Here is a 16,101-nt window from a genome sequence, read left to right as displayed (position 1 = left end):
TTTATGCATGAGGGCCACCATCATCACCAAGCAATGCATTTTTCTTTTGGGTGAAATGGGAAGATAACTAACAGGTTGAATGGAGGAGTATTTCCAAAGAGGTACTCCGCTTAGTCTTCCAACTATTAAACATACGGCCATAAGTTTCTGAACTTAAGAATAAGCAAAAAGGTGAGATGGGGGGGAGGATGTTTTATTACGAGTAATGGGTGGTTCAACAGATTTAAGAATCATTGGAATTTGTAAAATTTTGTGGCGAGGCAGCCAGTGGTGAACATAGAGGCAGCACAATATGTTGGAAAAATTCTTGCAGAAATTACTGACGAAGGTGGTGGCTTTTTACCAGAGTAGGTTTTTAATGTTGATTAAACAGAGCTTCTTGCTGCACTTTTATTTCAAAAGAAGTCTGCTCCTGTCTTTATCATAGCAAAAGATCGTCTCTCTTGCAAGGAGGGAATATAATGGGAGATAGAATATTAGACCTCTCCTCGCATAACACTGAGAAAATTGGCAAGCCTTAAAGAGTGTTGATAAGTGCTCTCTTCCATTAATTGGGATAGCAAACATGAAAGCTTGGGTTACGTCAAACTTATTTAAGGACTGATGCTTTCTTTACAGGACAGTTTAATACCAGAGGTAATGGAGTACTGTCATAGGAAAAAAAATACCATTTTAAATCTCGTGTATACTTGAGAACAGGCCCGGCCCCCCTCCACACTTGAATGATTTAATGAATGCATGAAAGTAATTTTTCTGCCCCCAAATACAATGTCCCTTCTGCAACCTATGGATGAGGGAGTCATCACTTACTCTAAGGTTAAGAGTAGTATATTAATAAGGCAAGAACTTTGCTGGTTCTATTACTGCAATGCACCGAAATGGTAAGGTGGTGCTTGTGGAATTATGGAAGGGCTACAATGTGTATAGCAATAAAAAACATGGCATCAACTTGGGATGAAGTTATGGGAAAAAATATGAATGGTGCTTGAAGGAAGCTTTGCCCTGACATCATACATTTCTGGGAATTTTCGGAAAATGATTTTGATGAAGTCATTGATGGAGCTATTTATCTTGTTCATGTTCATGACCTCAAAGCTGAGATGGAAGATGTAGAGGACCTACCTATTGTAAATTTTGACTTAATTCAATGTATCACTTGAGCAACTCTGGGAATGCCTGTTCGTATTCTTGGGCCCTGTTGTTTCTTGTATTATTTTAAGAAGCTGAAAAATATTCTGATCCACTTCATCCTTGGGTCAGCATCAATGTTGCAAATAAGCCTTTAAGCGCTCTTCTGATGTTATGACCATAATTGTTTTTGCTTTTGGTGATAATCTCATATGAATATCTCTTTTCGTTCTCATGACATTTTAGTTTTTTCTTTTGTTTTTTTTTGTCTTTTAGCTATTTCACGTACTCAATCACATTACAATGGGACCTTGATTTATCGTTTTTCAGGGGGATGGATAAAAAAAAATGAATGTGGGAATGATTAGCTAGGTTGCCTATGTCCCAGGAAACACAGGATATTTGCGAGTAATTATGATGTTCATGAAAGGATTCAAACAAGATTTAACTCATTACATGAATATTAGTACATTATCGAAACACTTGGGTCATTTTGTTGATTTGACTGATACCTCTTTCAAATATCCTAAAGGAACATGCCATCTCACAAAAAAAATGTTTGCACTCCACTCTGCATTTGCACAGCTATTATGGATTTCTGTCTGATGTAAAAATTCTTATCCATCAAATGCCATTTCAAGTACACGTATTTATGAGATCAAGGTGCATGTTATGCCTAAAACAACCACTTTTGCCGGTGCAGTGCGTGGTTGTGAGATGGATCACAAAGGCCAAAAATTGTCTATTATTTGAAATGTTCCTTTCAAATAAATATATTATAAATATAATTGAGGCAATGTGTAAAGCGTGAACAATGTTGCGTTAATCATCAGCGGCACACCCACCTGATCCTCGGCTTCATCCAACTTCTTGTTTTCACCAGGTAGCCCCCACCCCTACCGTCATGTGCTAGTGGACAACCCGAGGCATTCTGCAATATTCACGCACCTCTAGCCCAGATTCTTTTCTTCATCTTCAATTATTTTCAGTTTATCTTTTAAATTTCTTACTTGTTTCTTCGGAAGGGTCATGGTCCGAAGAAACTATTAAACTATGATGATGATATGAAAAGAAACGATTAAAAATGATACCTGACTTTATTAAACCAACACGGAAAACACTCGCTGGTTTTTAAGTCAATCCAACTTGAAAAGTATGGAACCACTCGTACGAGGTGAAGTTCAATATAGATGATAACGCTTATAGCGTACGTGGAGCATACTGCAGAGGGTGAAGCATGACCGTATAACTGTGCCATGAAATTTTTTGTCCTGAAGAGAAGGCAACTTACCCACTCATTTCTAATTTTGAGTAGCATAGCGCCAGATGAGCAGATGAATTCGCATTGCTAGCACGGAGAAACAAGATATCCTGAGAAGATCCAGCAACTCTGACGAGTTAGACTTACAGTATAACTCATAAATTGTAACCTGATGTCCTGTTTTCCAAAAAAAATGTTGCCTCAACTGCCAAGAAGCGATGCGAGGATATCGAGTTTTGCCAGAAATCACCATCAAACTATTTCCTTGCTTTTTTCCACTCATTTCCTTGCTTAAAATGCTTAAATAATGTTGGAAATACATCATGTTTGGCCTTATTCTTTTTTGAATTACGTGCTCGTTACTAATATTTCAATCTAATAAATGTATAATACCAATTGCCGAAATTCATTGTTAGACCCCTACTGGGCTAATAGGTGATACATGCAGCAGGTGACCTCCAGAAACTGGGGAATTTGAAGCAGATAGTCTGAAAAAGTTCGTTGGGCGTGAATGGGAGAGGTGTGAAACACATTTCTATTGTTCTCGTGTAACTTTATATTTTCTTTTAAAGCTAAGGTCTTCGTAATACGATCCCTGCATGAGCTGGGACCTTTTGTTTGACTTCAGAGAAGAGGAAATCGTCAGAGGGGGGAAGGCAAGTGCTGAATGGAGGGGGATAGCAGATCTTGGGAAATGCGCTAATGTTACTATCCCGTGGTACTGAGCTTCTCCCTGTGATAATTCTATCTCCTGGGAAAGATTCAAACTATGTGCCTGTTGTTATGAGCCATAAATGACACTTTGCTTATATTTTGTCTCATTTTCGTCAAAAGATGGATGTGGGAAAATCATAGGTCGGGACCGCGATCTTCAAACGATCAGTGGGGGAAGACGATACTATGGGGAATGATAGATGCAGAAAAAATTACATTGCCTTTTTGTAACTTTATTCTGGATCAGGAACGAAGAATGATGAATGCAGAAAACGATCAATGGGGGAACGATAGATCGGGGTTCCACTAACTATTTCTTCAATAGTGTTTTTTGTATGTGATAAAGTGACTTGCATCACGTTCAGGAAGTGACATCAGGGAAGGGTCATCCCTGTAAGCGTATGGGTTTGGCAAGGGTTTTGAAGGATGGGAACAATGAAGGGTTCAGAGGATTTGAAAAAGGTTCCCGCAAACCCTTTGCTGGTCATCATGATGGGAGGATTGGAGAAAACCATGCATGGATTAACGACCTGTAATTTTGCATGCCTGTTAATGTGCATGTTGTTTAAACAAATGAACAAAAGTTTTCATTACAATTGTGTGGAATAAAGTGCAATATTCAGACAAAAGTCCAATCTGTGAAGGTTCATAACAAGCCAGTGTTGCAGATTATTGTGTCATCTTAACTAATTAAATCTGTTGTGTAATTTAATAGAACTAATACAATATATAGTGTTTGTTGTAGAAATAATTAAAGAAGGTATTATTCTTGAAGTGTCTTCAATGCCATGTGCTCTCACTTTCTTGGTGGTTTCTTTCTTGTTTTATGGCGTGCTTGCTTAGATGACACATCTTTTGGTAAAAGTTATGTACGTAGCAAAAATAAGAAATGTATAATGACTTGATTTGAACTTTAACCTAAGCATTACATTATTCACCATACTTGATATTCCCATCTCTGAACCTGATGCTTTCATGGTGTAGTTATTAATCCTATTCATGGGTTCATCAAATTCATAATATGCATTGGAATTCTTGTAGAGGTAATATATGTTTGTATTTTATTGTGTCCGTATCACATGCATCCATTGTATGAAGAAGTTTATAAGCTTTTTAATTCATGTTTGTCGATGAATGTAGCTTAAAAATACTTGTTATTTGCAGAAGCAATTTAACCCTTAACCTTCTCCCATTGTCTATAAGTGATCGCCTTGGCAGACTGCTCCCATTGTCTATTAACGATTTGAACTATGCTTTTACTCTCCGAGTCCATAGGTGCTTAGAAGTTCTTCCTTTGACAAGTAGATGTCGTGTGGACATCTTTTACTCTTCTCTTCATTTTGATTGCCCTTCAGTAGTAGCCGCCAGGAGCCCTCAGTAGCCTATTTCAGCTTATTTGCACAGTTAAAGGGTTAAAAACCTCAATATTTAATGAAGTTTGTCTTATCTTACCTCTGAACTGTGTTCTCTCCTCTATAAAGTTTAAATAGAGTAACATTTTTATCCTAATAATAGGACTACTAAGTGAAGGTTCTAATTCTCAGGAAGGAGATGAAGAATATGTTTTGATCAGCTTTTCATGAATGTGGATGGAACATGCATATGACTTTCTGTAATGTGCATTCTCATTTTGTTCCACTGAACTTCTGTTTGCATTCAATTTAGGTTATTTTTTTGTTATCATTTAGTTGTACTTCTAAAATAATCTCAATCAAGTGGAGTAGTTTCTGGCAGTAGGGGTCGTAGTTTATTGAAAGTTAGATCACTGAATACCCTTCATGCCGTAATTAAGTTGCTGTACTACCTTGCCATTTGTTCCATTGAGTGTGTTTAATCTATGGTCCCTAATTTTTAGTGTCCACACCAGGAACTCAAACAATTCGCCTTGCGTCACCTGGCACTACACTTCTGAAATCTGGTGCCACACTAACCAATCAGCAAGGAAAGCAAATCATTTTACAGAAGCCTGGGTCTGCAACAACAGCTTCAGGGCAAATAGTTACCCTAGTGAAAACTAGTCAAGGAATGACAGTTGCAACAGTAAGTATACTTTATTTAAGATTGCTACTGAAAGAGGAAGTTAGAGTCTTCTTGTGTGTGACTTCTAAGTCTGTAGAATATGTAAATTGAATTTTGAAGGAAATACAAAGCCTAAAAATTGGTTTTCATTTTGCTCAGAATAACAATATTCATAATCCAGTAAACTCCCGGTTATTCGTGTGTGGATTATCTATTTTGTTCCATACATGAGTTTCACCCTTCTTCAATACCTTCCACAATCTTTGTAATAGATAATATTGGATGCAAAAGTACCAGGCTTATTGCATTTTAATGGATGCAAAGATACACTAGGCATATTACCGTATGAACTCTTGTAAGACAGACACCCTCTCAAGACAGACTCCCTATTTTGAGCATTGGAGCTAAAAAAAAAAACAATTTGCGGCATTTTTCTTTATTCAATTCAATTCAAAAATTTGCTTCCTTTCATGTACCAATGTATTGAAATAAAAACATTGCTGTTACATTGTATGAGTACTCTCTGTTCAAGATATTTAATGAAGGAGTACAACGTAGGAGAAAAATCTCCTTTTCCGGCCGAGATTTTTCCCTCTGTGTGTAATGAGTTGGCAAGGCGAGAAGCTCAGCTCAGCGGCACCATAATATTTTTTCTTAAGATCAAAACCTTGTAACTATCTTTAAAATTAAGATAAGTTCATGATTTTTTTCACTAAAAATAACTTTGTAGTTCTCTTCAAATTTGATATGCGGCATATAGGGACCTACGACGTAAGAAACGAAAGTTAGTTGGCGACTACTTTTTACCTTATAGAAATCCAAATTTTCTTGTCCTAAAGGGTGATACATCAGTATAACTACATATTTTCTCAATTATTGTAAAATTGGTGAAAACCTTCGAGGAGAAAATAGTATGAAGAATTTTGTGTAGAGGATTCAATTCAATATAGTGAACTGTTATACGATAATTGTGAGAAGAAGATAAAGTAAAAAAATACACGTTTGTAACGTAAATTTAAGGAAATACATTTTATAGCCTTTGCTATAAGTTTTATGTAAAAATTATTGACGCCAATGAATGCAGCGTCTCTTTCTTCATTAGAATACACTGTTAAACAGTGCATAGTGCAATATCAATTTTTTATGCCACTATTGATAACACCACGCTCCCTGCCTTATGGATATTGACATGGGAAATGAATCTCCTTAAGAACCCATACTGTCTGCTGAATGTGGAATGCTCTACAGAAAGAGGGAAGGTTGAAACACGTTATTATTACTCCTCTTGGTATTATTACTCTGTAACTTGATATTTTCTTTCGAAGCTTTTGATTTACAAGTATTTAAAAAAAATAACACGAAGATGGCAATATTTCACAGGTTTATTTTCCGTACGACGCGTTTCGACCGTTAGGTCATTATCAAGTACAATAATGACCTAACGGTCGAAACGCGTCGTACGGAAAATAAACCTGTGGAATATTGCCATCTTCGTGTTATTTTTTTTAAATACTTAGAATGTCGTTCCACTACATAACGCCTGCTTCTGTTACTTTTGATTTATGGTCTTCATAATACGAACTTTGCGTGAGCTGGGGCCTTTTGTTTGATTTCGGAGAGAAGGAAAGCTTCCGAGGAGTGTCTGAGGGCTAATGGGAGGGGGATATCGGATTTTGGAAAATGTGCTACATAGTTACTATTCCACGGCACTGAGCTTCTTCGTATGGTAGTTCCATATCTTGGGGAAGATTCAAATATATAAATGACACATTGTAAATACTTAGTCTCATTTTCGTCAAACGACAGATGCAGGACAATTATGCATCGGGACCATGGTCTTCAAAGGATGAATGTGGAAAATGATACTTCGGGGAACGAAAGATGTGGGAAAAAATTACATATTCTGTATGGGCCTTCATTTGGGACCAGGAAAGGCGATGATATGAAAAACGCTGAATATGGGAAAGCTATCAATGCGGGAATGATAAATCGAGGTTCCACTGTATTATTGACAATGGTATATTCTTTGATTAGAGTAAATCATGAACATTTGAGAAATTAGAGTGAAAGTCGGATTATCCATTTTTTTCTGATAATTTGTGCCACCTCTCTGCATCATTAGTTCATATAATCTGGAGTTTACTGTCCTTTTATAAAGCTTGAATTTCTCATACATATAATCAGTGTGCCTCTTAGGAGAATTATATAAGGCAAGGAGATGACGTTACTACGTTTATTGGATGTGTGATAACCAAATTACTCACTATCTGGTATAGTTTTTTTTATAAATTATGGTGTGCAAGATTATATTTTTAATGCAAGGGAATTAATTATTTAAAAGTTAAGGCTTCTTGAAATCTCATTTTTGGTTGTGCAAAATTTTGTTTTATATGTTTTAGTAGGCTAGCAAGAAATGTAATAATGATTTTTTCATTGTTAGTGTACTGTTGAGGAAAGGGGCATCCTGAAACTTAAGAGATTCTTGTATTTTAACAATAATTCTGCTGTAACGCATCATTCAGAAAAATACTATTTGAGCCCTGGATTAATGCTTGTGTTTTATTTCTTATTTAGTTTTATAGCATATGTTTATTAAGTATTTAAAGAAAAATATTTAACCATAATTCTTTTGATTTAGGTGCCTAAGGTCAGCTTAATTCAAGGCAAACCTGGATTAGCCATGGGTACAGCTCAGCAAGTGGCCACCCTTCAGGGTCAGCAGGGGAAAGCAATTCCACAAGGGGCAACAATAGTGAAATTAGTCAGTGCTAATCCCACTGCAGGTAATTAGAAATTATGCTTTTTAACGTAGTAATTTGGAATGCAAATTGTCATTTGTTTTATCAAATACTTTCACTTTTGGTCACAGGTTATATTTTTCTTATGCTTTAATTTTTGCTGTTATGGTCCTTGCATTGTTGCTATTTTGGCCAATTTGTCCTGTAGTAGGAGATCCCTAATGTTTATTTCACTCGTCGTGATTCTGCATTTTGATTCAGTCAATGATTTCTGATTAGGTAAGCCTGCTACTACACTAATTGCCAGTGTACCTTCGGGCTCGGGTCAGCCTCCGCTGCCACAACAGCCTACTATCATGGGCTTATCTAATGTATCACCTCAAACTACAGGTGAGGTATTCACACGCATTCACATCAACTTTAGATTTGGCATTATGCCAGGGCAGAAACCATGCCAAAGTACAGTAGTGTGTGTAATGTTTATGATAGTAGAGGGATATGACCATTTTCACGCCCGAAGGCAATGGTGGCAGGCAAGCTGGGGAGGGAAATGTCTCTTCCTCTGAAGTTGGGGATGGTCATCCATCATTTTAGTACGCAGTTACCCAACTGTGTACAAGCCATCTGTACCTAAAGGCTACTGAAATGCTTCTTGTTGGTAAATTTTGCTTGACCTTGCCAGAAAGAAAATTATCCATTCTCATGGGTAAAACATGTAGTTAAAGTTATAGCATAGGTTATGATTTTCCTTTTCCCAATCCAGAGAGTGCTGAAATTTTAACTAATTAAGCAATCTGATTCGAGAAATCAGAATGGAATTGTAACAATATGAGTCCATAATATCGTATTGCAACGTAAAAGGAAACAAATTACTGTGGAACCTCAATCTATTGTTTTTCAATGGAATGGACAACAAAGGATGAATGCTAGAATGTAAATTGGCGGTATGATAAGTCCTTTTCTCATGGAAATACGACTTTCAGAGGTACAGATATTTAAAAAATTCGAGTGAGCCCAAAATTTAAAATTTGGCACCTACGTAGTTGGCCCATGTGTGGCATAGAGGAGCTCACATTTTGAGCACAGTCTGAACAAAGTATTCATTAATCTGTTGTGAAGTCAGGAACTGTTACGCATTTCGCTCATTCTACCTTCCTGGGGACAGCTAATTTTTTTTGCCCTAGTCACACATGCAGCTGGATCAGTTCATCACAATCAGGAATTAGGGCAAAATTGTAATGCAGTGTTGCATTCTGCAGGATAACAACAATTTTTGATCGCTTGAATTGGTTTATCAACTTACGAACAAGGTCTCAGAATGCATCTTGTTTGTATGTCAAGGACTTACTGTATTTGTGCATGATTAAATTGCATAAATCATACACATGACTGTGACGCTATTCCACAGGGTGAATATAAGTATGGAGGTTGAAGAGAAAAGGAATTTTGGCTAGGTATGTTTTTTGTGATGATTCCTATAAGAAATGCTCGAAGGAAGTATGTTATCACATCAGCCACATTCTTCTATTGGTAAAATGGAACAAATGTGCTTGTTTTTGTATATTTATGTGTAATATAATTGAGTATATCTACACGTGACTTTGAAGCTAATCCGAAGCTAATAGGCAGAGCAACTATATGTGTGGGAGATCAAAGCAGCAAGAAATTTTGGCAAGGTATCTTTTTTGTGATTACTAGGGCTCCTAGATTATGGTAAATAAAAGCTTCACTTAGTGGTATAAAAATGGACCAAAATTCAGTATATAAAGTCAGTAGAAAGATCCATTTTGTGATGAAGGCGGTAAGAAATCTTTGAATAAATCATCCTTTTTCAAGAACAAAAATGAACTTTTATGGAGCTTAATACTACAAATACTACTAAGCAACTCATATCAAAGGGGGAATACTGATCACAAGGTAATGCAAAATATTTAAAACTTCAAACTTAACTTATCAACTTCCTAACATATGATAATATATGATAATAAGGAATAGTCTACTTATGCTTTCAATTTTATAGCATATAACTAATCTCTTCATCCGAAGTTGACCAAAATTCTTAAGTCCTTAGAATATTCTTTGATTTATTCCGCTAACTTATCCTATCAAACGCAGCTCGTTAATACAGGAATAGGAGCAACAGGGTTCCCACGCAACTGTGAAAACCTTAAAACCGTGAATAAGCCGTGAATTTTGTCTACCGTGAAATAACCTGGAAAAAGCCGTGAATTTCATCATAAAACCTTAGAAATCAATCACCTTGTCAAAAATTTGAAATCCAGGCTCGGGGCTATGAAAAATATGCTTCTTACAGACATTTGGAACTATGATGCCTACAAATTACTCTTCTATGAGTCTATCCTATGTCTTTCCTTCTTCTAGACTTAGGTTTTTTTAATTCAAGTATAACTGTGTCCATCAATATTGTTTACAAGGAAAAAATATTGAAAACAATAATAAAAGAAAATAAAATAATGAAAATAAACCAATGGAAAAAAAATATGATAAAACAAATAAATAAGAACTAAAAAAAAAAAATACTATCAAAATGAAATAAAAAATATGCATAAATAAATAAAAAAGAATTGATATACACTGAAAAAAATATATTTTACTTTCTGTGGACTTTTTACAAATCAACAACTGTTTTAGTATGTAAGTTTCTGCTAACACAAACACCACACTACCCCAAACAACAAACGAAAGCGTAAAATATAACTGTAATGTAATCTGGCTGGTTGTGGTAAACATGTTTTACTGGTACGGCGTTAACGCAACATTTGGCGCAACATTTAATGTGAATCAAACTTGATTGTAGAACTACGATAGACAAATTAAAAGAAAAATCGATATTTCGATCATGTTTCAAGGCCGAGTCATGTGTAGATACTGTCCATGCATTTTTCTGCACACGTGTATTCGAAGCGCAATTATTAATTGGTCTGTGTGCCATGACGGCAAATTGACCTTAAGCCTGCGATTGGAAGACATTAACCCTGGCAAAAAATCAGGCACTTCTTCACTTCCCTGCCACCCTGCTCTCTCCATTTTCCCCGCACACCCTTTAGCCAGACCTGAATTTTGCTAACTACAGGTGACGTCATAAGAGATAGCACTTTCACTGCTGCATTTGCATTCAAGGCATTTGTTACATTTTTGGTTAACGTGCAGCCGATGATTGTTACGTGATCAATATTTCTGCTGAAAATGCCTTATCTACAAACCGTGAATTTTATGATATTTATACCGTGAAATCCTGGAAAAAACCATGAATTTTATAATGTAGGTAGAGTGGGAACCCTGAGCAAGTTGGCACAATTGTATCCATTAGGGTACTTGTTCCTTAGGTGTGACAGGTATTGATGCTTTCTTCAAGAGCAAAAGTTCGCATAGTGTAACAGGTGTTGAGCTCCTGAAGTTGTGTAGACCATGTATGCTGGCTACTAAGTTGAACTTGTAGGCCCAACACTATATGTGTGCTATGTCTTCATGGAATGGTACCATTAACGCTTTGAAGCCCAAATATTCCTTGGGATGTATATTTTCTGCCAGGGACCAGAGCCCGAGTAGAGCTCTGGCTTTCATATTTGATTTTGGGGAAAAATGTTCCCTGCATATTTCTCTGGCCTCAACTAATAAGCCTCTTTCTATAGCTATCTGGTCTTCTTGTATGGCAGGTGCTGTCATTTAGTGGCTCCTAAATGTTATTTTCACTTAAGGAAATAATTTTATTAAAAAAACAATAGAAGACCTGTTTTTTTGCCACCTTCACATGAAAATACCATGGGCTTCAAACTATTAAAAAGTCAACACTATGTAAATACACCGCTTACTTGAGCAATTACGTGGCTTTATAATTACAATGAAGATGCATTTCCCAGTTCAGTCAGTAGTTTCGTCTTTAACGTACTATCACCCACTTTGGGAGCTTTTCCTCATCACACTTGTCGGAACAAGCAATGTTTAGTTGCTTGGAAAAAGGAACATGATGGCGGCATAGTGATGTCGATGATTACGCTTTGAATGAGAGTTTTTGGGATGAGGAAATGCGGTGGCATCGAGAGCCCTTAGTTTTAATTCACGGCTTCAACTTTATTGGCAGATTTGTTTTAAAAAACAGAAGCGCTTTTTTATTGTTTGAAATTAAAGAAGTAGCGAAATGATCAAAAATCCTTTCAAAATTCTGAAAATAATTGCATAAAAAGTGAAAATATTTATATTCGCATAAATACTGAAAATGTGCCAAAATTCTCAAAAAATTGCAAAATTTTGCATTTGCAAAAATCAAGGAGCCCTAGTGATTACTCTTAAATGACACGTTCTTACAAATTTTGTTACTATGAACCTCTGGTTTTCCAGTCTCATGAACTTCATAATAATGAGAGTTTACTGTACCTGTTTTCCTGTCAGAGTTGTCTGCCTTGTTTTATGAAGGAGGGTCATGTTGATCTCATTGTCACACGTAATGGTTTTAGAGTGTACTTTTGATGAGGCTGTGTAACTCAAAAGCAAAACTAAAGTAATTTTGAAAAATTTCTACTACTGGTTTCAAGATGTCATCCTCAGATGAATTGAATGAACCTTGGAGCATACACTAAAGGTTATGCAGAATTGACTTGCGTTTATATTCATTCTTCCAGCTCCTTCATGTTTTTGGAAATATTATATTCATAAAGGTTTTTTCACCCAATTTAATCTTTCATCTTGCTGACAAAAGTCTTAACATCTGTAGAACTGTTGCAGATTACCTTGCTTAAGTGCAGTTTGTTGTTGTACAGGAGTCAACCCGTCAAAAGTCATAACTGCAGTCAAAAGTGTGCCTTCAAACATGGTAACCGTTTCCAAATCACCCACTGGGGTAGGTGGAGGGAAGCCTACTATAGTGATTACAAAAGGAAATCCTGGAGCTGGAGTAAGACCGCAAGCATCGCAGATCATAGTGGTCACCACTGCTTCTGGGATCCGCACTATGCAGGCGGTGTCAACTGCTCAAGCTGGAAGTTCTCGTAAGTTTGTATACCCTAAGCATAGCGTGAAACAAGTGTCTTAGTACATAGTCACATGTACAGTGAAACTACATTACAAAGGATGTAATTGGCCTCGAAAAAGATCTTTTGGCTTTTAAATATTTCAAACCCGTAACACCTTATTGCCATTTAAACTAGCTATTTATTAGGTAATTATTTATTTTGCGCATCAATAATTGATTAATTAAACACCCTACTAGTTTTTTCAAAATTGCTTCATTATCAAGTACGATTATTCTGAGTACCTTTGGTAATGACATGGCAATATTCAAAAGGTGGTATGTTTCAGTACATTGTGTACTTATGTTTCCTCCAATAATTTTAATGCTCTTGTGTTAATTTTGATTAAGTAAAGTAGGTGATTGTATGACTGTTTTAGTATACATCATTCATTCTCTCTCACTTAGGTACTGTTACATCTTCTGTGAATATGCTTCCTCTGTCACAAAGTGCGAATGTCACAAGTCCTGGAGTGAAGATGATTGTGGTGTCATCAGCAAGTATGGGTGGTACAAACACTAACACAACTGGGCTGACAAAGCCAATCACCATCACTGTTCCGGGACAGCAAGGTGGCGCACCCAAAACTGTAACAATAGCTGCTAAACCGACAGCCCAAGGGGCTGCTATTCTGAATACCAGTACGGGACAAATATTGACTATGCCATCACAAGGCCTAATGCCGGGGGCAAAAAAGGTTTGTCAATCTCTTTGTATTTCGTACATTTTAGGTGCAATGAGAGTTATTATGTGAAACGTGATATTTGACTACACACCAATGCCTCGCATAGCGCAATTTCGATAAGCAAAATTTCAATATAGCACAAAATCGTTCCTCGGGGAAACATCACAATGCAGTGTTGCCTAATCAAAAAACTTAAACGCTCTCATGATAAAGCGTGAACTTGCGCTAAGTACACACGAAATTGCTATCATTTTACGCATATTAATAGTGTTGCTTGCCTCAAATCTTTTTTGTTTATATACCGTATTTCTCCGAATATAGTCCCCCTCTGAATATAGTCCCCCCCCCCTAATTTTGAGGCTTCAGTTTTGGAAAAGTTAACAAAAGTGCGTTTGAATATAGTCCCCTCCTTTACTTTTACCACTGGCATTTTTGGAAAAAAAGGAGGGACTATATTCAGACATATACAGTATTAATCGAAATCCATTGCTGTGCGATGGCCAAAAGCATTACTCTTCATGCGGTCCAGATAGCTGGCCTACCAAAGTAATTTATCTCGCCTCCTTAACAGAAGTGAATTTAGATCATTGATTAAGCATGGAGCTAGTGGAAATGAGATTTTTTGAAGCAATACAGTTTGAGACGTAATTTTTGCCATCATAGGTTATCGGGCGATTGACTTCCAGGTAGAGGGTCTACGCTAAAGTCTTCAAGGTCATCAGTATTCACAGGGGAGAAATGGAGCAGTGGCTGAGTTGCGTATGAATAGCATCAACACATAAAAGGGTCCGCTTTAGAGTCTCAAACACAATGGCTTCATTCCCTTCCAGCAGTCGTAGGCCCTCTGGATCTCAGGAATACAGTTCAGCAGTAGAAGGTGATTTTGATAGAGCCATACAGAGTAAAAACCAAGATAAAAATGGCAAAAAATAAGAACGCGGGTAGAAAAATAAGAACTTATCAAGAAAAACCATAAACCTAGAAGAGAAATTGAAAGAGGTCAATTGCTTTGAAAATGGAGAGCGTCAAAGCAATATTGCACGGAAGTTTAAACTCATGATGCCTTATTCTGAACAAAGACGAAGTTAAAACATCAGCGACCTCAGCCGCACCAACTTCAACCAAGCGGTCAACACATATGGAAAGTTCATCGTGAATCTGTACAAAAAGACTAAGGTGGTAATCGCTCTGAGACGTTTAGTGAAAGCTCCGGGTGGTTCCAGAATTTTAAACAGCAAGCAGGTATTTTCAGTGTGGTGAATCTGCAAGTGTTGATAGCACAGTCACCGCAACATTTTCTAATGAACTCCAAGCTGTGATTGAAAGTAGCTCCTTTCCCCCTTACCTAGTTTTTAGTGTTGACGAGACGATATTGTTTTGGAAAAGAATACAATCTCGTTCATTCATTTTCAGGGAAGGAAAACCTGGGTCAGGTTACAAGGCATTTAAAGACTGTTTCACGTAGCTGCTAAAGCCTCGGAGGACTTCAAATTAAAATGATTTATGATTCATAAACTCTGCTAGCTTTGAAATGACATTTAAAGCAGCATTTGCCTGTCATTTCGATGAGCGACAAAAATGGGGTGATGCGATAGTTGTTTTTAGACTGGTTTGAAAAATCATCAACTGCCGGCAATGCATTACGAACCCCTGAGATAGCAGATGTTAGCCCACCCGCATGACAGGAGGGAATTTCACGTACAAATTTTTAAAATGTGAATAAATCTTTGAATGCGTGCCTACCATCTTTAAAGATATTTTAAAATATATATATATTTGTATAAATAAGGTTTTCTAAGGCTATATATGGGAATATATATGGTTTAGAGGAAATTCGATACCCAACACCTATGCTACCAGGAATGCGTCCCTATCTTCCCAAGGTTAAAACTCTCTGGTATAACGCAAATTCATATGGTGCAAAGACCCCAAGGAACGAATCCCTTGCTCAATACGAGGCATGAGTGTAGATGGTATCCAATGCTAGTCAATTTCTCTATATCACTCAGTGCCAGTTTTTAATGAGGGCACTGTAGAGTTAATACTAGGGATGGGTCAGTTGGGTGCTTCATCATCATAAGCTCTACCAATTCTTGGGGTTTTCTTGACATTAGTAATTTTGAAAAGTCTGCAAATTTGCTACTTATTCTTCATTTGTTATCAATTACCAGCAGCACTCATGAAACGTTGGTGCTTTCATGCTTAATGATTTGAAATCATCTTGCAATGAACAACAGTTGGCAGTTTTGAAAAGTGTGGAAAGCATGTGTGTTTGAGGATAACTGCCAATAGAAGGCACCCTATTGAAGCTGTTTATTCTGTGTGTTATATTGTCACATGCAGACCATAATTTCAAATTGTATCAAAGCCTTGAAGGACCAGGTAGAGGAAGATCTATAAGTGAAGGCTGGAAAAAGGAGAAAGTGATAAATACGGAATTGTGCTAAGGAAGAATCAAAGTATCATCTTGTGATTTTGCCATCCTTATCACTCTTTGTTGCTATTACAGAGTAGCTAAACGACATGGTT

The 16,101-nt window shown here is 36.9% G+C and overlaps 1 protein-coding gene across 3 annotated transcripts in view; it reads left to right on the top strand.

Moving 5' to 3' along the window:
- The window catches only part of LOC124171767 (host cell factor-like), a 99,862-nt gene that overhangs the window by 47,723 nt on the left and 36,038 nt on the right, over positions 1–16,101 (top strand). For 2 of the 3 annotated variants that reach the window (XM_046551070.1, XM_046551069.1), the window contains exons 9-12: positions 4,959–5,143; positions 7,761–7,905; positions 12,639–12,866; positions 13,295–13,584. In XM_046551070.1, the coding sequence (XP_046407026.1) occupies positions 4,959–5,143; positions 7,761–7,905; positions 12,639–12,866; positions 13,295–13,584 (848 nt within the window). The remainder of the gene's footprint in view (positions 1–4,958; positions 5,144–7,760; positions 7,906–12,638; positions 12,867–13,294; positions 13,585–16,101) is intronic. The other variant, XM_046551071.1, reaches the window with a different exon arrangement.

This window comes from Ischnura elegans, chromosome X, assembly GCF_921293095.1.
Source record: "Ischnura elegans chromosome X, ioIscEleg1.1, whole genome shotgun sequence".
Lineage (NCBI taxonomy): Eukaryota > Metazoa > Arthropoda > Insecta > Odonata > Coenagrionidae > Ischnura > Ischnura elegans.
The sequence above is the reverse complement of the archived record's forward strand: the minus strand, read 5'-3'. Positions and strand labels throughout refer to the sequence as shown.